This window comes from Phoenix dactylifera, chromosome 8, assembly GCF_051530095.1.
Source record: "Phoenix dactylifera cultivar Ajwa chromosome 8, Ajwa_hap1_PhDact_Kaust_v1.1, whole genome shotgun sequence".
Taxonomy (NCBI): Eukaryota; Viridiplantae; Streptophyta; class Magnoliopsida; order Arecales; family Arecaceae; genus Phoenix; species Phoenix dactylifera.
The window spans coordinates 26,682,596-26,708,153 of NC_143197.1; the positions used below are offsets into that span (position 1 = coordinate 26,682,596).

The 25,558-nt window shown below is 37.9% G+C and overlaps 1 protein-coding gene across 2 annotated transcripts in view; it reads right to left on the bottom strand.

The window, feature by feature from the left end:
* Positions 1-18,438, bottom strand: part of GYRA (DNA GYRASE A) — a 31,932-nt gene extending 13,494 nt beyond the window's left edge. The window contains exons 1-17 of one of the 2 annotated variants that reach the window (XM_008794252.6): positions 17,810-18,438; positions 16,930-16,999; positions 16,699-16,764; positions 14,742-14,843; positions 13,833-13,877; positions 13,641-13,739; positions 13,414-13,500; positions 9,978-10,048; positions 9,778-9,886; positions 9,604-9,666; positions 6,850-6,915; positions 6,673-6,761; positions 5,607-5,655; positions 4,076-4,162; positions 3,909-4,002; positions 1,588-1,658; positions 1,386-1,475 (exon numbers count right to left, since the gene is read on the bottom strand). In XM_008794252.6, the coding sequence (XP_008792474.3) occupies positions 1,386-1,475; positions 1,588-1,658; positions 3,909-4,002; positions 4,076-4,162; positions 5,607-5,655; positions 6,673-6,761; positions 6,850-6,915; positions 9,604-9,666; positions 9,778-9,886; positions 9,978-10,048; positions 13,414-13,500; positions 13,641-13,739; positions 13,833-13,877; positions 14,742-14,843; positions 16,699-16,764; positions 16,930-16,999; positions 17,810-18,207 (1,656 nt within the window). In that variant the 5' untranslated portion in view covers positions 18,208-18,438. Of the gene's footprint in view, positions 1-1,385; positions 1,476-1,587; positions 1,662-3,908; positions 4,003-4,075; positions 4,163-5,606; positions 5,656-6,672; positions 6,762-6,849; positions 6,916-9,603; positions 9,667-9,777; positions 9,887-9,977; positions 10,049-13,413; positions 13,501-13,640; positions 13,740-13,832; positions 13,878-14,741; positions 14,844-16,698; positions 16,765-16,929; positions 17,000-17,809 lie in introns of both variants that reach the window. The other variant, XM_088703282.2, reaches the window with a different exon arrangement.
* Between the last annotated feature and the right edge of the window lie 7,120 nt (positions 18,439-25,558).

A 25,558-nucleotide genomic window follows, 5' to 3' on the forward strand; every position in this document is an offset into this window, starting at 1 on the left:
AATTGAAATTGAAGTACCAGAATTCGCACTACCTTGATTAAGTATTATTTCGTCTCCCTTCTTTTCAGAACCTCCAACCTGGATTCAAGATCCCCTCCTCATGAAAGTATTTACAGCAAGCATTAAACAATTCAAAACCATCATAATAGTTTGACCTGACTATGTGATGTTAGTGCTACTACTCAACTTCTTTGACGTATTTATTCTTACCATACCCCTCTTTTTTCACCATCAATTCACCTTAGTATCCTCCCCTCTTTTAAGCCCCACTTATGCTGCCTTGCTCCCCAACATTGGCTCATACAATTAAGCAGGTCATATAACCATTTTATTGCTATGATACTTGACCGTTGCATCCACTTCATCCACCTTACAAGGCAATGCCCTCATCCATCTGCTGCTCCTCTTGTGCACTAGAGCCAATGTAGTAGAAGAATGTTGTTTCGTTATATCTTGTTCACCATTTCTATTTGCAAATCTCTTCATCCACAGTTTCTGGTTTACATTCCTTACCCCTGTACTTTGACTAGAATTGCCAAAAAATAATCATGCTGTATCTTTCTCATAAGTTTTTTTTAATAATAAAACTTTATTTTTGGCACTTCCAAACTGTCAACTTGACATCGTCCTCCCACAACATCTACAGCACTAAAGGGCCCCACACATGGACATCAACAAATCATTCACATAAATTGTATGTACGAGGTCTCAATTTATGTCACCAGAAAATACTTATTCTTCCCACAAAGGTTCATAATCTTGTCCCTGATCAGGTGAGCTGTCAGCACAACCAATGTAACCATATAGCAGGCCTTCTCTTCCATGAGAACAAATAAGGACTCTTGATACTCAAACCAAGAACTTTGCATCAGTTTTCTGCTTTGTTTCCTTTATATAGGTTTTTCTTCTACACAGTCAATGTCTCAAATCAAATAGAGCACTGATTTCAGCTGAAGTTTCTATTTTAATTGTTTCAGTATGTTGAATGAACTAACTTAGCAGATTAAATCTGATTCAAAATTTTATAATGTTTATCTTTATGCTGTTTGGTTTGTTGTTGGCTAAGATTTTTCCCAATTTAGATGACCATATCATACTTCTTGGTAACTTTTCCACTTCAGAATTCATATTCATTTACACCTAGGGTCATGCTACTCCATTTTTTAATAATAAACCTTTGCCACACAAAACCAGACAAGAAAAAACTTGCCTTATAAGAAGGATCTTCAGTGTAAAAATTTTCCACAAAGCAGTCAAAAAATGTTAATAAGTAAAATAATTCAAAAAAAGAGGTACAGAAAATATTACTACATCAACAAAAGAATCCCTATACACATAAGAACGTGTCATTTGTATTTTCTTACCATTTAAAAATAATAGATTACCTGAAACATGAGCTTCTTACTTGACAAGAGCTCATTCAGCTTAGAAATCTGTGCTGATAAGGATTCAGCTTCATCTATAAACTTCTTTCTCTACAAAAACAGGGAAGAGCATCTTACTATGATCAGGAAGATAAACCCAAAGCAAAAGGGAAATTTGTTATATGTAACTTAAAATGTGCAATCCAAGAAATACAAATTATACCTCAAGTAAAGTGAGTTTTCTCAAGGTTATGTCCAATAAAGCTTCAGCTTGCTTCTCAGATAAACAATATGCTGCTAAGAAGAATATAATAGCCATTAGGTGATAAACCATATGCTGCCATGAAGAATATAATAAGCATTAGGTGCACTGGAACCAATATGAGAAAAATGACCAAAATAACATGGAAAATGGAGGATTCCCTGGGGGAACAAAATCCACTAATTCTTGTGTTTTTTTCTTACCAACGTTCTGCATGAGAGATGTCCCCTCATCCCTCCCCCTCTTTCACAGAAGAACTCACCCTTGCCATTTCTTCATTTTCCAATTATATGCCTTCCCATCAGGCACATGAAGCTCAGCCTCAGCTCTTCACAATGTCTCTCTAAACCCCTGCCTACCCATGCCTTCATCATTTCCAATGTCTCTATGAACCACCCCTCCTCTACTCAGATTGTCCTGTAGCCTTGGTTGTAGAAAGCATCCATGAGGTAGACTATTATGGGGCTGTGGAAGTTAGTGGAGAGATGAAACGTGTCAAGGTCATCAAAGACAGTGGGCAACAATAGTGATTGAAGAGATAATGGAAGGAGGGACTGACATTGAGGGGGAAGGAAAGGTGTGGAGATGAAGGGCCTAAGGGTGGACTCAAACCACTTGTCAAGACTGTCCATGGCCCCGATAATGGTGAAGGAGTGTGGGACAAGTGCTTGCGGTGGGTGATGTCTCAAGGCGCAAAACAGATGAACTCATCTCTCGCTCTTCCCTCACTCTTTGAGAAGCAAGTAATTATTTGCATTTTGATATCAATATAATCCAAGAATAGCTTGCTTGCCTCCATTCAGTACTCTTCCTCTAGTGTTTGTAAGCTCACCTTTATCTCAACATACCTTGCTTAGAAACCGCTATTGGTTTGCGAACTGTGCAAGGACCATATTGTAAAGCCTCACCTATAACACCTCCTTTTTCCCTAATAAACCATGACCAAAATATTCTGTTGTTTAACCATCGTATTTCATTAAAACAACTTATAATGATCCTTATAAGTGTTATCTAATTATAACCAAAAAATTGAACTAAAGGTTTGATCGAGTAAATAAACAGCTGTAATTTTTATTATAATGGTCAAAAACAAACTACGAGAACTTCATTATTGGGAGGCACCAAGTTTTTAGTATCTTTTCATGAACGTGCATTGAGCATCTACAAAATCATAATTTATATCACAATATTGTATCTTTTAATTCTTTCTGTTGCTCTGTAATGTTTTAGGATAAGTCTCTCTCTAAAAAGAAAATACTTTAGCAGATGAAAAGCGAGATATTTTTTATAACAGAATGATAAAAAAGGTTAGTTCCTATGACATAGCTTTTATCTATTTGTGGCTGTAGAACATTTTTCCTGCCTATTCTGACAATCGACCAAACAGCAACTAAATGAGAAAATCATGATGAGTTTTTTTAATGAAATCCTTTTGTAGCATCATTCTATTCCTACATTCTTTTAAATCCTTTAGTAATTCTAGCATATGCACCCAAAGAAGCCCTAAGAAAAAATAAGTAATAAATTATTTCCTCCAAAAAGTTGGTTATTACAAAATCCAGCATGGGAGTGGGGGTAAAAAAAAAAAGAGACCACCACATGAGAAAGAAGAAGATGGAACAGGCACTATTGTTACTATAAAGTATAAACTGACATAAAGCACAAAAAAAAGAGGTTAAGATTCGAGGGGAAATGAACATTAACAAAACCTCAATGCATAACTTAAATTGTAGGACTTTTAGCAAAAGAGGAATTCTCTCAACATATTTCATGTGCCAGGAAAATTATAGGTGGAACAAATTTGAACTTATAGATAGGTACTGTGTCCATATGGCATATCATGACATGTCATGGGTATAGGCATGACCGCATGACACACAGTTACGAGTCCATATATGAAAACCCAGCACTCCTATAAAAGTCCAAGTGACAAGTCACATGTAGTACAGACACTGGCCATGGAAGGAGGCAGCTTGGATTCTACATGCAATTTGCAAATGAGAAGAAATCTTGGATGTTGAGAGGAAAGGCTTTAAAGTTTCTAGAAATTATGGCTTCAATAGGATCAAATAACAAAAGAAGGATATGTCAGTCAAATTAATTGATGGGTTTACTTTAGTTAGCTGTCAAAGTGGCAGACATTTTTCCTTTTTTAAAAGTAACTGATAAAAGGGGAAAAAATAACCGTGACATGGCTGCCAACATCAAATATAGAAAACCTCTGGTGACAGATATACCAGTATGGGTTTACTGAATATCAATTAAAGGATGCAGATTCCTACCCTTCATTAACGCAGCTTTAGCAATTGCATTACTTGAGGTTTCCTTAATTATATTAATTACAGCATCCAAATTGTCGAGGCCCACAATGATGCCCTGAAAAAAAATATTGGAAAACATAAATTATAGACATTTTAAGCACCTTAATTTCTACAAATTGCTAATGTACCTCTATAATATGCTTCCTCTCTTGTGCTTGAGAAAGCTTAAATCTTGCACGTCTTTCAATAATAGAACATCTGAAGTCAAGGAATGCCTGGAACATCACACACACAGAAAAAAACATTGTTGTTATATATTATATTGCTCTAATACCAGTAGATCAATATAAAAACATTATATTCATAGTCATGTTGTTCATGAGGCTGATATGAACACCTAATAGCCCCTTGTAGAGAAAAGGCAAAATACAATTTATATATCATCAAAGAAACAAGCCATGCATGCAGCAGTATATAAGTTTCCCTTACCTCATCGTGTTTGCAATTTCAAGCATGAACAACAGGGAAAAAACATCACAAAAACAGTACCCTACAACCTATAATCAGCTAAATTGCAACTAAGATCAAGGGGCTAAGTTTCATACGGCGGCACAATACAGGACGAGAAAGAAAAATGCAATCTCAAGTGATTTTAGAGTTTATACAGACACATGCGCGCGCGCACTAATGCAAGCTCGCCTGCACACGCATACCCACCCACCACACAGACACACTCACATGTTATGAACTATGAAGATATAGTAGTAGTAATTATAGTTCCTACTCAAATACACAATCCACAATTATGCATTTCATGATGCTCCTTGATCTAGACCAGGAAACACTTATCAACCTTAAAGACAAGATACATACATATACAGAACAATAGAAGTATCTGTCAGAACCATTGCCACCAAATTAATGCCTTAGGTTGACAAATAGGAACTTGGCCTATTAAATTGATGCTTCTAGTTCTCAAGGAATCGCTAAAATCCTCAGCCTCCAGTCAACAAAAAGTCACTGCAACTCTACTAACCTTAGCAACCGCCACAGAACGTAAGCTAAGAATGGGCAAATAACAAAGCTTACGCCTGCACCACATGGCTAAAACAACAATATCTTACCCCAAATGGTAGCATTGTACTTGTCCAACCTCCTACTGAATGTCTCCACCACAAGGCACCAACCTTACATTACTGGCTTCCCTAAGGATACCAACCAACCTAATATAGCGAAGGCATATTCTCTGCTCGGCAAGTTAGCATACTAGCACCGTTCCTCAAAAGCTTGTCATCCATGATTCTCATTTGAAGGAACAAAACAAATAAGCATGAAGTGAGGAGGCCATTCTCATAGCAGAGTATTCTGCATCAACCAACAAATCCAAGTATCTAACTCTATCCAACGTTCATTTCTCAGCACAAAAATTGATACAAACATGATATAGCACAACTAATTCAAGTGACTTTTCTCATTTTCTTTTTTACCTCTATAGTTTACAAAATAAGAATTTGATCAGTGTCTATCAAGTTTGCATTTAATAATATATCTTCCGAACACGGCATATATTGTATTTAAGGTCTAAAAGCCAAACTTTAATGTCTTGTTTCATGTCATTAATGGTCCTTGAAAATGCTGGCAAGAACAAAGTTGGATGCTTGAATGCAAAAGTTCAAGTGTTACTCAAAAATGACTGAACATGAATGAGATCTTGGATACCTGAAGCAACTCTTTCAATCCCATTAGCTTTGGCTGCCCATCAAGAATCCTGACAAAAAAATGCAAAGAGAATTAAGCCAGAAACTTTGTACGCAAATAATGTCACCATAAGCAAACAACAGTAAAATCATAAAATCAAGGAAAACAGCCTATCTTATCTGCAACTTAAAAAGCCAATCAAAGGCACAGAAATCGAATCAAATGCTCATAAGATGCCTAACAACCCACAGTGCAGCTAAACTAAGGATCTTCCACTAATAATTGTTGAAACTGCTGCAGGACGGAGTTAAACCAAACAGCACCAGGCTTGAGGTCATTTTACAATCATGCTTCAACACTGCCATAAATTCTGCAGCTTTCATCAGCAAAAGCAGAAGAGCTTCAGGAATGGCACAGCCTAAGACAGCATTGAGACCAGTTCAAGTGCTGCAGGGCACTGCATCTCATATTAGACACAGGCCAGAATGGTCTCTGATCACCCAGCATCAGTGTGACATCAGCTAATGTCATAAAATCAGTTTAAAGTCTTAATTTGAGACATAGGACAATAAATATAATGATACCCAGCCAAGATGTCAGATGCGTGTACATCTTTGTTTTGAGCCTGTAATTTACATGAATCTGCCAGCAACTGCTACAACATCAGTGCATGTCCATATATGAAGAAAAACAATGATATACTTCAAAGCAATTTAGAAACAACAGCAGCAGGGGGAGCAAAAGAACAAACAGGAGCTCAATTGGTTAATCAGTTAAGCACCATAATCTTGGTAACCCTGCTTCTAAGCAGCAAGCCAGAAGCAAAGTATGAAATGAAATTTTGTCAAACAACAAAGAGTGAAATTACAGATATACGAGTAGAAGACAGAGGAAGACATGATAAATAAAAGAAGCATGTTAGACACAAGAATGGAAACTTTTCTCTAAGAACAGGAGTCACTGACAAAAAAGAGAACGTTCGCTATTCAGCAAATTTGATATTAATTAATGAAGATTCATATAACATGTTGCCCTACTATGTATTAATATTACGCACTTACATAGATATAGGTTGGAATATACTCACCCTACCATGTTGCAGCTGAAGCTAGACTGAAGAGCAGTAAGACGGAAAAGGTTGTTGAGAACTATGGCTGGATCTGACCCTCTTTTCAGCTGATAGGAAGAATGAAGTAAAGTAAGCATTATTACAATTCCCTATAGTCCAAATATTAATGTTACAATTAGAATGGTACAAACAAACCTCTATCACTATACGCATCCCAGATCGGTCACTTTCATCACGAATATCACTTATGCCTTCTAAAATCTGTACCAAGATTGTTATAAAAATAAAAAGCTTAGAATACATTTCATTCAGTCAAACAACCACAACTTTCATGATAAACGAGACAGGTGATTGAAGATCTTATTCTTGCTTATAAAAAGATGTGTGGTTGATATATGGGTCTTGAGTGGCCTACACAGGATAGAGGACTAGAACAGCTACGAGTTTCATAAATAAGAAAACAAGAGAGACTAAAAGGAGTACCACAGTTGTTAAGCTAGACTAGTGTAAGTCTAAAAACCTTTACGGAAATTAAGTAGCCATTGCATATGTAGACTGCCAAAAAAACCACTACAATGACATGCATATTGATCAGAAGACCTTGTGTTATTATCCAACAGGCAAAAATCAAGTAGTACAAGTCTTTTTTTTCCAAAAGCACATGACATAAAATACATATTTTTTGATGGCATGCTCACCATTTACAAGTTAAACATTGAAAAAGAACAAGAAAAAGCAAAATCCAAAAACCCTGAGATACAGAATAATCATGTCAATATGTAGGCGCATTGTGGGAGAATGCATGTACCTCCATGTCTACTGGTTTGGGTGCAAAACTGTGTGCATGGAGGAGAGTCTGTGTGTGCACATGCACACACGTGAGTGCACAATGATTTTATAAGTACCATGGAGTTACTCGATATTAAGATAGCTACTTTTCCAGTTATTACGCATTCCTGCAATTTACTTGAATTATTGCATGTTCACATGTGTTGGAACACTTTTATGTAAATGTGTCCATGCATGTTAAAAAAAAAATTCTAGTTAGCGTCTTTAGTTGGGCTTCCATTGGTAATTTATTTGCAATCTTCTGCTATTTATACTATACATCTAGTCTTTCTCCGATAGATATCAAACTATCTACCTTGTTACCAAGACCATTTTAAGTCCAGGGCAACCTAAGAGGGTTTCGCCAAATTACCATAAGCTTAAAAACTGCATAGCAAGATACTGCCAATTAGTTTTTCAGGATTCAGTTTAGGACCCTCTCTTGTCTAGAGTTGTCATTTCAACAGATTCAGCAAAAGTCACAACGAACTAATGTCAAGTTAAAGTCCACCAGTAATAAGTTCTTCAAGCATGATGTTATCATTTTTTTAATCCAGAAGCCAACACATGAAAATGGTACAAGCCACAAGGCTTGTTGGTCAAGCAGAAGGTAAAGATATTCTACAGAGATGTAAGACTTCATATCTTATTCCTTACAATCCACTGGAGAAAACAAATAAATAGATATGAACAAGAATTAGAGTAGTGACATGGATACACATGTTATTTTGGAAATCGATACAGGGTAGAGGAACATTTACACTCTGCTCCAAATAGGCAAGTGACTGTTAGCGAATTGTTTGTGCATGCAATTTAACTACTTTGAACTAGTTTCAACCAGGGTCGATGGAACCGGTTCCGGGCACCATACCAGTTTTTCGGCGGTACGAGTCGGTACGGACCCGTGCCGTACCGTGTCGGACCTGTACTGACAGAGGAGAGACCGACGCAAACCGTGGGGGAGAGAGAGAGAAGGGGGAGAGAGGGAGGGAGAGAAGAGGCCAGCAGAGGGTGGCATGCAATTTGACCAAATTATCCCTCCATTGGCGTCCGCCACCCACTATGGGCTTCCCCTCCCTCTCCCTCTTCCGCTCGCTCTCTCTCTTCCTCTCTTTCCTTCTCCTTATCCACCTTCAGCAACGATTTTCGTTTCCGTTGCCGAAACCGTACCAGTGAGCTGCCGGTATGGCTTAGAATAGCCGGAACCGCTCGGTTTAGGACGGTTCTGCCAACTATAGTTTTAACTAAATGATCCTTCATCATTCCCAAAAATATGGAGATAATTATACAGAGATGTCCACCATTATAATTATGTTCTTTAACAAAATGATTTTGTATTTCCAGCCAGTCAAACCTCATCCCTTTTTTATTTTATCGTGCGTGAAGTCAAAGAAGCAAGCATCTAGTTGACAATGAGTACCTTGATGCATGAGAACCTGGAAGAAATAAGCTTAATGTTTCTGAGTTTGTTTTTGGATGCCTTTATTATTTATTATTTAGGTCAAATCAGAAGAAATAAGCTTAATGTTTCTGAGTTTGTTTTTGGATGCCTTTATTATTTATTATTTAGTTCAAATCAAAAATATGTTAGTGAGTATAGAACACAGAATCTTACTTAAAAAATGAAAGGAATGGTTGCTGAAAAGCTCTTCAAATGATCTTCAACGTCAATAAAAAGAGAAATTAGCTATGATATATAAAACAGTTAGATGCCTTTAGATGTAGTGTAGTTTTAGACTTTAAGGTGCCTTGTGTGATGAATGGTCCAGATGCACAAAAGAAACAAATATCCTTGGAAAGTGATCTGACTATAGAATGCCACACCATCCAGTTGACCTTTGTAGATTCCAGCAGTGACGACCCTAAGTTTATCCCTAAAAACTTACAATAACCAAAGCTCTACTTCAAAGAATGTGATTCTACAAGCTTACAAGCTCAACATTTTGGTGCTAAAAGGATGAGCAACAGCCTCAAAATCGGTGCCTCAGCCATCATACTGTATGCACCAAACTTTGCCAATGTAACTCAGGAGGTAATTGTTGGACAGAGTTAGAATGTACGAAAAAAGCATGGATATACAGTGAATGCAAAGCCCTGTCATCTGTACCCAAATCAAAATACCTTGTCTTCCACAAGTTCAGCAATTTTCTCCACCAGAGCAGATTTGTTTGTTTGGTAAGGGATCTGCAATATAGTGAATAATATTGATGAATTTTGAGTTTGTTAAAGAGTAATCAGAAAAAAAATAGCATCACATAGACCTATAAAAAAATTGCTAAAAGAAGAAGATAGAACCTCCTTTATTATTATGGCAGTGCGTTTGGTTTTTTCATCAAGCACTTCCATGTCAGTCTTTCCTCTAACTATTATGCGTCCTCTTCCAGTTCTATACGCCTCCAAGATTCTTTGGAAGAAGCAAAGAAAGATATATGCCACAACTAAGTCTCACATAACTGGTAATAAATACAAGAAAAAAATAAAGAAATTTTTCATACCCAGCATTCCCCATGATCATTCCTCCAGTTGGGAAATCAGGTCCAGGCATGTATTCCAGCAGTTCTTGGAGCTTGTGCACATTGGAAAAAAAAAATCAAGGCCATATAGAAACAGTGAATTAAAGCAAATGCCAGGAGCATGAAAAAACATATTCAATTTTAACAAACATCAAGATCAGGCAATTAATTTATCTTTGACCAACACATGACAAAATTATTTGTGCTCTGGGGATGCAAATAAAATCCCCCAAAGCAACCTCATCAAGATACAACAGAAGAGGTTTTTGCCAATGAATTGATTGATCTTAAGCCCCTTACTACTCAAGCAGAGAAGACATGTTGTTCATGCTTAATATAGAGAGAATGGTACTTCTCCCCACCTCTTCCTCCTCTTCATTACAAAGCCTCGGGGCTCTTCTCACAGATCTAAAGCTCTTTTAAAGAGACCTAAGGCTTTTCATACAGAGCTTTCAAAGCTTTTCCTTCATAAAGCCCCCACCCATTTTTCCTGCTCATGATATGGGCCACCTCAAATCAGTACAGAGCTTTAGGTGCTCTCTCAGCAGAATATCAGGATTTATATGGAACTTTAAGCTTCTACCTGAGTCTGTGCCACTCCATAGTAGAGTTAGAACTCTCCAAAATCTCAAAAGGTAAGGCAATGGGCCAAGATCAGGCCAAGTCTCCCCAAGCATAGCCTAGCTCAAATTAGTTAAAGGGCTAAAAGGGCCATGAAGTCAAGCAAGCAGCATAGAAAACATAGAAGAAGAGGGTCATATTAATGAAATTGGTTAGGAGAACAAGCTGGTCTTGGTCCTTGAACATAACTAAATCAAAAATGCCCTATAAACCCAATCAAATCAAATCCATAGTAGTTCCTAAAGTCCATTGGAACTACAAGCCCCTGAACAAATTAAAACAAACAGAAGATGAAAATAAACAAGTCAGATTTAAAGAGACCTCAAAGTCCCTAAGCTGGTTAATTACATGAAAAAGAAATAAATAAATAAGTTTCAAAACGGACTCGACATGGACATCCAATTCCTGAAGCTCTTGGCTACCTGAGGATCAACTCAAAGGGGACCTCTCCTCCAAACAGAATCTCATCACCCTACTCTCCCATACACATGTATCTAAGTTTCTTTATTGCCAAAAGTAATGTAGATTAGAGATTTTCCCCAGCTCAAACAAAGTAGAGAACAGGTTAGCACTAATGAACACAGTTTCCTGCTTTTTGGCGCTTGAATAAAGTCTCTTAACCAAATATTTCTCAATCATAGGGTCAATTAACAACAGGTTCTTGAATTTGCTGGATAATGAACTTACATAACAAAAGCCTTCTCTTGCAGAACAAGCTTAACAAGATTAATATTATAAATAAAATAATTATGAATCTCTCATCCACCCTCAAGGATCACTACTTACCCAGCCTAGAAAGGCAGATTTCTGATCCCTTAGGGGACTAAAAAAGGGCAATGCTTAAGATGTACATGGGTGACTATTTGTTTGTGCAAGAAGGCTACCACACCATTAACCTCTAGAAGTTTTCCAAACAAAAGCGAAAGTGTGCCTTCGATTGACATCCGTCTTTGAATCAACAAGGCATTACGGATACAATTTTGTTTAAGAAAACAATTTTGCTAAGGTAGGTACAAAACCCAAGGATCTTTAAAGCTTATGTGCATGGTAAAACCCCTCTAATGTCTTAGGTGTGACATGCTATAATACGGATATGCTGCAACTGATAGCATCATGTGCTAAGTTTTATCAACTATGATGAAGCAAAACGTAATTCAGATATAAATAAAGCATAAACAAACCATAAATACTTGTTCACAATAATTTTCAAAAGTCAAAGCTCTGCCTTTGCACTCCTGCCCCCCACAAATTTCATATTAAAGGAAAAAAAAACTTTGTCCAACCATCATGAATCTATAAATCTTTAGCATATACATGAATGTTTACCCGAATGAACAATACTTGAAGTATGTAACAAAAATAAAGGTTCTTTACTAAATTTGTAGACAAATACTGAGATAAAATTGAACATATACATCAAGTTCTATGATCAAATCATTTGAAAATATTATGCTATGGTTTACGACAGTGTATTATCAAATTTATAAGCTATTGTCAATTATTTAAAGAAATTAGATATTTGATTTAGTTTTCATATGAGGTTCACTTTAAAAGGTCAAAATCTTTACCCTGTCTAGATATGCCTGACTTGTCATAAATTGTTTGAGTAACTATAGGTGAATGTTAAAAGGTTTTAAGTAGCCACCCATAGTGACCTAGCAAAATTGCAGTATCACATGGGGTCTTGGTACGTCCTGTACCAAAAGAAGGAACAAGTGTTCTGCTGATTCCAGTATTGTACCATACCTTACCATACCATGCCAATAAGGTATGACTACATAGCTCAATATTGAGACAAAACCTTGAAATGTTACCCAAATGAAGAGGACATTGTTTTATTTTAGTATTATTACCTCAAAATCATTCAAATCTATCAATGCTTTTTTTCTTCTTGAAAAACAATTTTCCGTAAAGTATCATTAGCACCTAATCATCTAACATATTTAAAAGTCAGAGATATTGCTTCTCTTGAAAATCATTTTTTTATCTCATATAACATTATTTTCCTAATCTTCTATAAAATATTTTGTAGATTTTTAAGACAATACAATACAACAAGCATGCATTCATGTGTGTAAGTTATCACTTCAAGGAGTTAGGCAGGCATTTTCAGTGATCTTTGTGCCATCTAGTGTCAATGATCCAGCAAAACCTCTTGCTGGAATAGGAATTAAGACTAAAGGGAATATATTAATGCATGACAAACAGCAAACTCTTGGATCAAATAAGATGTGTTGAACAATGTGAAAGACGAGGGGGCAGTGTTTGGGGTCCAAACCCCAGCATAGAGCAACCAGCATTGCTTGAGCCCACCATGACTTATCTACAGTGTTCAATAAATTCTAGACATTTTAGGAAAACAGTAAAGCACGAGACGCAGTATTACTCAGCAGCAAAAAACAAAAGATAGGCACGTGTTAGTTTTGAAAATGATAGATACCAGCAAAATATTTCGTTATCTAACCTTAATAGGAGGAGGGAATATCACATGGAAATTTCCATAGGTTTCCTTCCACACATCAATAAACAACTCATTTGGCAACACATTTATTATTTAAAAATAACTGCTAATTTCTGGAAATTGACATTCTGGACACCATAAAACCTAATTCTACAAGGCTTAAATGTGGCCCAGGTTGAATATTTTCAAGCAAACAATAATCACAGTGTCATGCACAGCCCAAAGACCTAATCCAAATTAAGCATATAAAGCTTGAAGGCCATGAAGGGAGGAAAAAATGATTCAAATCCTATGTTCCTATACAGATTCAAAAAAGAAAGAGCTTAGCATACTTACTGTAGCCTCAGGATTATGGATCAAAGCAGAAAGTGCATCCACAAGCTCCCCAAGATTATGAGGAGGAATATTTGTTGCCATTCCAACCTGGTTGTACAAGAGTTGCATATATCATATCAACTTTGTACCACACAATAGTTTATGTCAACCACGTGAAAGTTCTTTACAATTAAGAAAATAGTAATTAATGCTTATAATTGTAATATATATTTTTAAATCGGTCATACCGCAATTCCAGAAGAACCATTCAACAATAAAATTGGGATACGAGCCGGCAAAAGAGATGGCTCTTTTTGTGAATTGTCAAAATTTGGAACAAAGTCAACCTGTCAATAAATTATCCAAATATAAAATCAAAAGATAAGAAAGAAAAATGCATGTACGTGTGGTTATGAAATACAGAGAACTGTAACACCAACCGTATTCAGTTCTAAATCAGTTAAGAGCATGGCTTCAGTAAGTGCCTGCGACATGGCAAAAGAACAAATGCAAACTCCTCAATGAAATTAAGGATTATATAAGAATACAACAAGAAATACACTCCATGCATACAAATGTAAGCCCGAAAAAATTCCTTGTTAGAAAGCTATTACTATAGGGTTGCACTCTATGTTTATCAGGGGGCACTTCATTAAAATCCCCAGATTAAAAAGTATATATAATTTAAGTTTATAAAACTGCATCATGTATAATTTAAGTTTAGTATATATAATACTAAATGCATCATGTAGCAGCAGAGAGGAATTCTAGACCAGTGATAGCTGACAGAATTATGTAGCCACAAAAACATGATGACAATATGCCAAGGGATAGCTAGTTGAGGGCAAAAGTTTATAATTCAGCAAAGCTTCAGGAGCCTATCATAGGAATATAGAGTTAAACAATTAAAGAATATCTGAAACATCCCAACAGAACTCAACAAAAATCAGGAATTTCGTTATTTGAAGAAATATTGACAAAAATCATGCTTTGTTAAAAGTCACCAAAATTTAAAAAGTATGTTGGTATTGAAATAGCAAAAGAAATTTACAAAAACACTAGAATATTTCCCAAAAGAAATTCCAGGAACATCATGTCACTAGGCACGAAGAAGGCAATCGAAACATTCTGCTTGAATGGTGTATAACATATACAAGGGATAGCTAAAGCCTTCATAAGCATGCAGGACTTGTGCTTATACAAAAGTTCATTAGGAAAAAAGGAGAAGAAGAAAAAGGAATCACTGGACACCACAACGAAAACACAAAGAAGGGCTCATATTTTTTTATGGCAGCTGAAACCAAACAATCAGATGTAAATATGATAATTAAAGAATCTCTCAAACATACGTCCAATCTGCACTCAGTGTAACGCATAGCGGCAGGAGGATCGGCATCAATTGATCCAAAGTTTCCATGTCCTCGAATAAGAGGACATCGCATGGAGAAGTCCTGCAACAATTCAGAAGCAATAAATAGGGGGAAATGCAATATAACACAACCAAATATTTGATTTAAGGATAGATAAGTGAAAAGCTACTTTGCTTAAGCCAGCATTCTCTCAGGAAAAAATGAACAATAACAACAATGGCATAAGGAGCTTATAACAGTTATTCAATGTTAGTGAAGAAGAAGCATAAGATTTCATGGAACAGAATGAGCCACTTTCACCATAAAAAAAAAAAAGCAACAGACTTTTTTATGCGAAGGAACTAAACAAAATTAGATTAGTTACATGACAAGTCAAGCAAAAGACCATGGAATGCCATTGCAATTTGGCAAGTCAAGCATGCCTACAAGTAATTGTTGCTTCAAATCACTTTGTGCCTGTGAAGCTTTTGAAGGAAGCTCTTGTAGGACATATATGATCCCTTCCCCGTGTAGAAGGTGACTAAATTACCGCATATTTAGGAATTTAATACTAGAATACAACCATTTGCAGGAAATAACTATCCAACTGTACCTCCAACCTACTGTAGTGGCTAGGGAAGATTGGATCCAGTGAGTAGAGAAAAAAGTAATGTTGTAAATGAACATGGGCCAAATTTGGTGAACAATGTCCATACCATCTATAGGATTCTTCAGAGATCATGAAGAGCACACTCTTCATCAACATTCGACAGAGCAAATAGAAGTACACAATATACAGATGATAATTAAATATTACCATGAAAAATCATTTAGATTTGCTTTCTCCAATCTCTTTCACCATATAAGTGATGTGATTTAAAAAACTTCAGTAACATAAGGCATGTTATTTGTAGTGTTCCATGTATGAGAATGAGATTTGAATGCATATCCAAGTGTCTAAGACAGAAAGGGGGAAAGGAAATATGGGATACATGAGATAAGTTACAATTTTGACTAGATTATACATTTATACCTTTAGATATTGTTTGTTTAAACAGTATAAATAGACATTAAAAAGGTATTGTTTGCTAAGATCTTTTAATATACATGTTTCTTATTCAAACTTAACTTAAGAAAATAAGAAAAATAACATTTTGCAAAGTTATTTCAATATATATATATATATATATATATATATATATATATATATATATATATATATATATATATATATATATATATATATATTCTTGGCCAGTCACTAAAATACTTACTTCTAACATGAAAAGGGTCAAACTCATTTTTGAAAGAGTTCAACTCTCCACAAATCTCTAATAGGGGCAACCATAGAACTTCATAAGTATCCACGCGTCTAATACATATCCAACTCAGCTATGTAACCAACACGGATTTTTGGAGCCAAATGCGAGTACCCAGGTAACGCAGGTTATTTGCATATTCACAACTATGTATAATGTCAAAAAAAACATCATTTTGAATAAGGTTGTCCCTAGGAATTGGAAGAAAAGAAAAAAAACCCACTAAAACTTGCAGGGCCCCAAAAGCCACATCATTCCATTGTTGTCGAATTGGACCTATCTTAATAAATACCTTGATTGTTCAAATACTGCAAGGAAAAAGATCTGAAGAAGATTAAAACCTTTGTCTGTTTAAAATTGATAACTAAGGTCAAATAACTGTAGCTCTTGTAGAGCTTCTTGCATCTCAGGCGAACTTTCTGTTAAGAATTACAGCAATTTATATGACCACATTAAGTATGGCTAACTTGTTATAGTAAACTATAAAAGATATGTTCCTTAGGCATATATAAGATTGCATGAAGACACTATATCTAATCACTAAGGGTTTCTTTTGAACATTTTCTTATATAGCACCAAGCACAAGCATACAAAACATTGATGAGAACGGAATAAATAGGTTGAGAAATTATGATTACCTGTGCCATCCGCACTAAAGATTCATAAACAGCAGTATCTCCATGGGGATGATACTTACCTAAGACCTGCAAGTGATACAAATTTCTAAATAGTAATTACTAAAGAATAAACAAGAAGAGAGCCCAATGAAAACCTTTACGCAATATAGAGGAAAATCATGGACAACTAAAATAATTAAAAGGATTGCAACTTCTATGAAGTCTGGGAAAGTACGAAGCTATGGATCTTGCCTCGCCAACAACCCTCGCACATTTCTTGAAAGGCTTACGAGATGAAAGGCCCAGCTCATGCATTGCAAACCTGTAATTGAATTTAAGGATATAAACACATGCATTTATATCAATCCTATCAAAGAGGTATGAAGAACATTTGTAAACATTGTTTCGTGAAAGTTAAGGAAACAAAAACTCAAGTAAAAGATCAATTGAAATTATTATGTGAAAATTTAACAAAATTCAGCAAGGTAGGACACAGAATAGTTTGCTTGTAGATTAGTACCAGCATCACATTTGCTACTAGATGAATTAGTGGAAGTAGAAATTAAAACAATTCTCCAATGTTTATCATATTCAAGACATGTGTTAGGAGCTGCTTAGTCTATAGCTTGAGTAAAGAGATGCTCAATGACATTATATTTTATCTGATATGTAACAGTAAACAGTTATATACACCTGCAGCATCTCATAACAGGTACAAGGTAACAGAACAATTAAAGTAAATTTTTCATATATTGCACATCAAACTGTGTGATATTCCATCTGCACAACACTTTATGAGCAATTTTAAATTAGTTTTACCTTATTCTTTACTGAAAAAATTGCAATTATTGAAATTCACGATGTAAAATTGTTGCATCGCCACGTGTATCTCAGACGAACCGTCAAACAGAACGCAATATAAATCTCAACCCTCACACTCCATTATATGACAGAACACAATATTTTCAGCAAGAAACATGCAATCGCAAGTCAAAATTAGTCTTTTTGAAAGTTTTCTTGAATGGCCAAAGAAGTGAATCAAATTAAACAACGGCAAAAAAAAATAAACTTTACAAAATTAATACCCAAGAAAATAGAAAACCAACAGTAAAAGCCAATAGCTACACTTAACAGTATCCTCCGGTGCACGGGCTTCAACCCATCCCTAACGTCCGGCAAGGCGCGGCCGAGCAAAACTGACATGGCATAGGCCATGTAGGCCTCGGTCGCTTCCTTGTGGAGCTCAGCGGGGACGATCCTCCCATCTCGCGCGCTGCCCCTCTCCTTCACCATCAAGCCCCCATTGCCCCCTTCCTCCCGCTTCTCCTCCTTCGCCCTCCCGACCTCATCGTCTCCATCCCTCCGCTTCGATCTCGCGACCCGGACGGAGCGCCCAGGGGCGGTGGAGAGGAACCGGAGCTCGGAGAAGCCGCTACGGGAGAAAGAGATAGAGGCGCGGAGGGAGGGAAAGGGCGGGCGGTAGCGCGCCAGAGAAGAGGAGGTGAGGCGGAGCACCGTGGAGAGAGCCATTCTTGGGGGACGGAAACCCTAGTTTTTTCTGTTTTTTTCTCAGAAGCCGTCCGCCATTGGAGAGGGTTTTGAGAGGGTTCTTGTAACGCAAGAGAGGGAAAGATTGGGAGGAAAACGGGCAGCGAGCGGCGTTACCGTGGATTTTCGCGGCGCGTTGTCCTTAAAAAAAAAAGAACAAAATAGAGGGGGAAATCCGTAAGGGGCGCCCACTAGACCCTAGGGTTTTCGGGTGCGCGCCAAGTTTTACTTTGGATGGCTTTTGTTTGCTCGCGTGCGACGCGCACGTGTGAGATGTAATTCAATGGGAGGAAATTTTTTGTGCTGAGAAGCAGCTAAAGCTAGATAAGTATTGGAAAAAATCACAAAACTAGCTAAATAAAGTATGTTGATCCCCATTCTTTAGCCATAGGACCTTTATATTGACGATCTCCTCTTCATGGTAGATGAAAAAAACAGGCATTCAACAACCACAGACATAAATTATATGTGCGTAGACATACACATAGACATTATGTGTGTATGTGTATATGTATATATGCACGCAGTATGTGCCTGCTTGCTTGCATACACATACTCGAGAATAGAAAGATTCACTTGTTTTTTCCTCCCTCGTTTATGAAGCATGAAGGACATCGGCGAAGGTATTGCAGATGTGCAAGTTGCGAACCTAGTATAAAATTTCAAACGTGCTCATACACGTACTCATGGTGACAGGCACATGGATGCTTAGTATAAGAGATAAATACCCACACATGTTGCTCTGTGTTATAAGTTGTTTCCCTATGTTTTACAAGGAGAGGCTACTCATGCAAAAAAACCAGTAAATCCTTTCGATCTCCCATGTAAACCAAATTTGGAAGTCAACAATTCGGTTTGTTGAATATTGGCGAATTTCGTTTGTAGATACTAATGCTAGATATATAGAATTCTTTGTAACCGTTTTATCCAATTTCTTAGTATGTGCTTAAGAGTACATATCATCTAAAAAAGAAAGATGATTGAAATTAAGGATCACAAAGATAGAGTAGCAAGTGCTAGTCAACCTAAAGGTGACCCCAGAGAAACACGACCCGTAGTGCGAACCCAAACCTTGGCAATATCATGGACAATATCATTAGCTTTTCATGAAACACCAGAGGGAAATAATTAGATCCTAAGCTTCTATAATGATTAACTGTAATCACAGCAATCTTATGCTTGAACTTCACTTTCAGTTTTTTTTAAAAAAAATATATGAGTATTGTTAGTTTTCCACATCGAGCTTTTTCAACTTTTTTGGATTTGTTTTTATTTTTCATGCATGGGGGTTGGAACTTGGAAGTGTTTTAGAAGATCTCAATCAAGAGCAAAATCCAGGAAGTTCTAAATTTCTACTTATTTGTTTCTTTTTTTGTCACTATCGGTGCTGATTCTCCTGAATGTCATTTATGGTTGTCCTCAAAAAATGATTGAATACGAGGTGTTGATACATATGGGGATGGCCATCCCCTGATACAGGACATGCGTAGATTGGTGCGGGAGCTGACCTTCTGTCAGATACCTCATGTATATCGGGAGGCGAACAGTGCAGCAGACTGGGTCGCCTCCTATGTTGCCCGGCACTCTGGGAAGTTTCTCTGGACTAGCTTAGAGTGCATCCCACACCCCTTATTTTGTTTAGTTTCCTTTGATATGTCAGGTTGTATTCACGATAGAAGTACTTGAAATGAAATACCGCTTTGACCAAAAAAAAAAAAGATTTATTGTTTTTGAGTGCAAATTGCTTGTTTGTAGTGGCCGTAGGTCATTTTATGGTGTTGCGGGATTTTCACCCCGGCAACAGTTCGCACACCGGCCGAGCAGGAAAAGCGGCTGCGTCCCTCCTGAGGTATTATTCGGGGCCCGCGAGCACGGAGCTCGCACGGGGTGCACACCCACTGCAGGCGCGGAGCTCGTATAGGAGGCTTGGGCGTCCCTCACGGTTTTGTCCCACAAAAGGGCCCTCGTGAGGAAAGGTTTTAGGCCTCCTCATTATAAAGCACAGACCTTTCCGCTGATTAGCCGATGTGGGACTAAAGTTCGGAAACCCATCCCACAACATATGGTATTTTATTGATTGCTTGCCTTTATTTGTTTGTTTGGATATAGTAGTTTTCCTGAATGCAATTTTGAATTTGTTGCAGATGTTTTTTCAATTATTTTTGCCATTGTTTGCTCGTTTCTAATGATTGCCAACCAGCTTATTGTATTTTGTGCTCTCTGCTCAGTATTCATTCAATACACCACTTCTTAGTGAATATTTGTCCTCAGACTTGTGCTAGATCGTCTCCAGTTACTCAACAGTCTGATGCCCAATCCAGAAGAACCAATCCAGCTTCGATGATTTTAATTGCAGTAGCTGTAGTGCTGTGTTCCAGCATAGGCTGATTACATGCACATACTACTTAAGTTACTGAAGCTTCTCCTGAACGTGAGCTCGTGGTATGCATCACGAGTAATTCAGGCTTGGACCTAACAAAGTTTCTTTTATAGTTCTTGGACATAAGCTCTTTAGAAGCAGCATTACCAAATCCATGGTTACCTACTGATTACATCGATGGCTTAGCTCAACCACGGTTACCTCAGAATTCTGCCATGACATTACGAACCTTCCTGGGCTGAAGGTAAGTTTCTAGTGCTGCTTTTTAATCGCGGCATATCATGCTTCTAACATCACTTGGTTTTCCACCATTTCCAGGAGGGCTGGCATACGTGGCGGGGCAAGCACCAAGTTCTCAGTTGCTGTAAGCTTTCTTGACATCCTTATGGTTTATATAACAGCAATTCTGTTTGCTGAAATCTGAAGTGATATAGTGATCTTGGCAGGAATTTACCTTCCCAGGGCCCTGTTGCACCTTTTCGTGGCAATACTTTTGCACGAGGAAGTGCTGGTGAAGACATTCTCCAGGTGCATCCTGAGGTGACAAATGACTTCATCTCATTGTCGTCATACTTGCATTGAAAAACAGGCATCAGTTGTGCACTAAAGCCAATTTTATGGGATTGCTGCACCAAGGTGTGAGTAATTTTATAAGTCCTGCCGCAGCCCCTACTTCTTGATGGGTTCTGGCTTGCTCCTGGCAGGTGTTGAAATATTTGGGAAAGTAGAGGAAGACAAAAAGAAAAAGAGAGAGAAAAAAGTTATTTTATTTTCCTGTGTTATTTTTTTACATATTCGGTGCATCCAGAGGTTATATATACTCGTGTACAAACTCCATATATGAAAAATGATATAGGCTGATATAGGTTGTCATATAATTTCTAAAATTACTCTAAGAAGATTCTACTAACAAAGGAAATTAATATAGGTTTATACAGAATCACGTTGATAAAGAAAAATGTTATGAGTAATGTAAGTTGTTGCATGATCTCTAAAATTATTCTAATAGTTGGGATGGTGGCAAAGCATTTTCGGAACTACTGACAAAGATTTAAAATGGTTTGAATGGAAGAAGAATCCAAGAAATCTCACCTGTGGTAGTCAAAGTGCTGATCAGAGCTTATGGAAGGGGTGTTAATGGCCCCGCAGGAGGTGCAAATTTGTGATAGAGATAGCAGGCTATGCTTTTTCCCTATCTCTTATGATTAGCGTGCCACAATGTCAGACGCCCTGCCGTGAAATGCATACTAAAGCAAGCTGACCACATAAATCAACCAGCTCGAGGCTGTCAAAAGCAACTCTGTTATTTGGTTTATCTTCTGCTTGTTTTCATCCCTGTGGCCAGTACATGCATTGCATAAGAAACTTTGAACTTCCACAAAGCATTGGTGCTAGAATTTCTCGATCAAAATCTTTGCAAATGTCATTAGGTGGCAATTGGTGAAGCGATCTATTGTATCAGACAGGCTCAAAATAGGAAAATAGGTACTTTGGTTTTAAATTGATCAAATAGAATCATCGCAATGCTTGACACTGTTATAAGAAAATGCCAGAAATCAGGTTTCCAGAACATGAGTTCTAATCTATCTAGCCGTTATATTTTTTCTTTGGGGCATCCGTCTGCTAAAAGTCCTTAAAGCATTTGACATACAGAAGGAATAAATGGAAGGGAAAAAGCTTCGAGGGCGACGAGGAATATGGAACCTTTACCTAGTCTAAAAATCTTGAGAAAGAGTAAGAGAAAAGCATAAAACGTGCAGTTATAATATCTTTTTGAATTGTAAAATATTTAAACAATGCCTCTGTCGAAATAAATATTTAAACAGTGTACTCTTGTCTGAGGATTCTAATCATTGTCTTGTGACTTTCAATATTTTGTGGTAGTAAGTGACCTTCAACATTAAGATAGCTAGTTCGAACAAAGAATTCGTCAAAAAAGAAAAAAAAATACTATCGTAATTTGTCTATAGTTTATAAGTACTCCAAAATGCAGGATATTTAGGTAACTAGAAGAGTAAAATTATAATGTAATAGTAACGGCGTATTTATAAGGGGAATTTGGTATGAGATGACTATCCAAAGATCAAGGATGATATAGATGGATGTAATAAGACCACTACATTTAGTTGTACATAATTCTATATGGCAGTGATCCCAAATCATCTCCATTCTTCAAATCACCGATCAACCTAGTGATGAAATACCTGTCTTTGAAGTTGGTATCTAAGATCACCCAAGATGGCGGTTTTAGATTAAAATTCCTTTCAGTTTAGCAAAAAAATAGGTATACCAATATACTGTTAATATATTATATCAATATTATATACATTATATTATATTTTTTTGATATTACATATATTATATTATAATATATTATTAATCATATTATTGTCATATTATTATTTAATAATAATTTAAAAAATATAATAGAAATATATTACTATACTTTATATTTATATGAATGAAATTATTTAATATATCATTTCTATTTGCCCTATTTTCCTTATCAAAATATATGTTAGTATCAAAATAATATACTATAAGTATAAATAAAAATTTTATTTTTATGATAACAATTAATTATGTTTTATATGATTAATAATTTATAGGATTCATAAATATTTTATATGAAATATATTACTAATTAATATATTAATAAATATGTTAATATTTTATTATAATATATTTTATATGATTAATAAATATATTTTTATGGAAATTATCAAGAATAGTTTGGGTATTATATGATGGGTGGTCTTGAATTTTGTAGAATATCAAATATATTATTTATAAATATTTAATTTATCCCAAATAATTTAATTATAATGATCTAAAATCACCACCACCTACCAGTGTTTGGCAGCTTATATATAAAACACCTTATCATTTTATATATTTCTAAAACCCTACGCTAAACCTCTCCCGGTGGCTTCTCTCCGGCGGCCGGCGGGAGACCTCGTCCTAGACTTTTCTCTTTCAACAACACGAGAGGAAGAACTCCCCACCAAACTCCACCCTCAGTTCCTGACTCTTTTTTCCAATCCTTCCGGTTTCTACCAGAAAAAAGACAAGCACTCTTCCGTTACCCTTTCCTCTCGCCTCTCCTCTTCGCCACTCTGCATTGCTAGGGTTATTGTTCCTCTCCTCAGAGAAACCCCGACAAGAGATGCATTCCTTCTTCCCCTCTCTCCCCAATCAAATCCAATCGCATGGAAGCGCCAATCAACCTGTCCAACAGGTAAACTTTTTGAAGTCTTTCTTTCATTCATTCTCTCTCTTTTTTCTCTGTTTCGCGAGAAGAAGGGGAAGAGAAACCTATCCGAATATACTAAGAAAAGAAGACATCACAAAAAAGAGGGTTTTTTTTTTTTCTTTTGCATGAACTAATTATCAGCCCTTCTATAATCTGGCCCCGGTTCGTCGGGATGCCCCGAGACGTCGGGATGCCCCGGCTATAGGGATGTTCGAGACGTCAAGATATGAGTACGGTCCTCTCTGACCAGACGAGCTCGGCTCGTTCTCCATCAACTTCCATCTATGAGCACGGTCCTCTCTGACCAGACGAGCTCGGCTCGTTCTCCATCAACTTCCACCTATGAGCACGGTCCTCTCTGACCAGACGAGCTCGGCTCGTTCTCCTACCTCGACTAAGGTCGGGATGCCCCGAGGGTCGACCGTAGAGAACCAGACTCCCTCGACCTCGGGAAGGCGCCGTGAGGGGTGGAAAGGGTGGCTCCACCCGGGACGCCACAAAGTGGACCCCCGGGAGCGGTCGACGATCCCCGATCCCCGAAGCGAGCGATCCCTCGACTAAGGTCGGGATGCCCCGAGGGTCGACCGTAGAGAACCAGACTCCCTCGACCTCGGAAAGCGTCGTAGGTCGGTAGAGCGTGCCCAGACCCGCCGACTTGACGAACGATCCCTCGACTAAGGTCGGGATGCCCCGAGGGTCGACCGTAGAGAACCAGGCTCCCTCGACCTCGGGAAGAAGCCGTAAGGGGTGGAAAGGGTGGCTCCACCCGGGGCGCCACGAAGTGGACCCCCGGGAGCGGTCGACGATCCCCGATCCCCGAAGCGAGCTATTCCCCGACTAAGGTCGGGATGCCCCGAGGGTCGACCGTAGAGAACCAGACTCCCTCGACCTCGGGAAGCGTCGCAGGTCGGTAGAGCGTGCCCAGACCCGCCGACCTGACGAACGATCCCTCGACTAAGGTCGGGATGCCCCGAGGGTCGACCGTAGAGTCCCAAACTCCCTCGACCTCGGGAGGCACCACAGGTCAGCAAAGCGTCCACGGACTCGCCGACCTGACGCAAGATCCCTCGACCAAGGTTGAGGCGCCCGAGGTCCTACCATGGGGTCTGAAACTCCCTCGACCTCGCAGAGAGCTACAATTCAATAAAGCCTCGCCAAATCCTCTCAACCTCGGTGGGCGCTGTTGGGTCCGTGAGAAACCCGAGCCCCCCTTTAAGTCAAAATGACTCCGGAGGTCGACGAGGAAAGGAGGCAACCTACTCCACCATGCGAAGCATGACTCGGAGAATGCAAGAGGTACATCCAACTAGACGCCCTCCTTGTTAAATTTTATCTACATATTGCTGAGCGGAATCTCAACGTTGGAGTCTTATCTCGCCCCAAAGTCGGGCCTCTCCAATGGGTCGGCTTAAGATCGACCCCCTAATTACATTATGCAGGCTCCGTTCGTCAAGTCTCCGCAATCTGTACGAAGGCTTCATAAATTAGGGCCCAACTCGGCTCTTCTACGTAAACTCCGACATCTAGCTGAGAAAGTGGTCCCGACCACGAGTGTATCAGCCAAACATAGATACCAAGGCAATTTTTGGAAATCCCAGCCTTGCTCACCGAGATCTCGGCAGAGTCCGAGAACGATAACTACGAAAACCTTCGACAATGACTTACTTATTAGCCCGCGCTCCCTACGAGGGGTTCGGAGT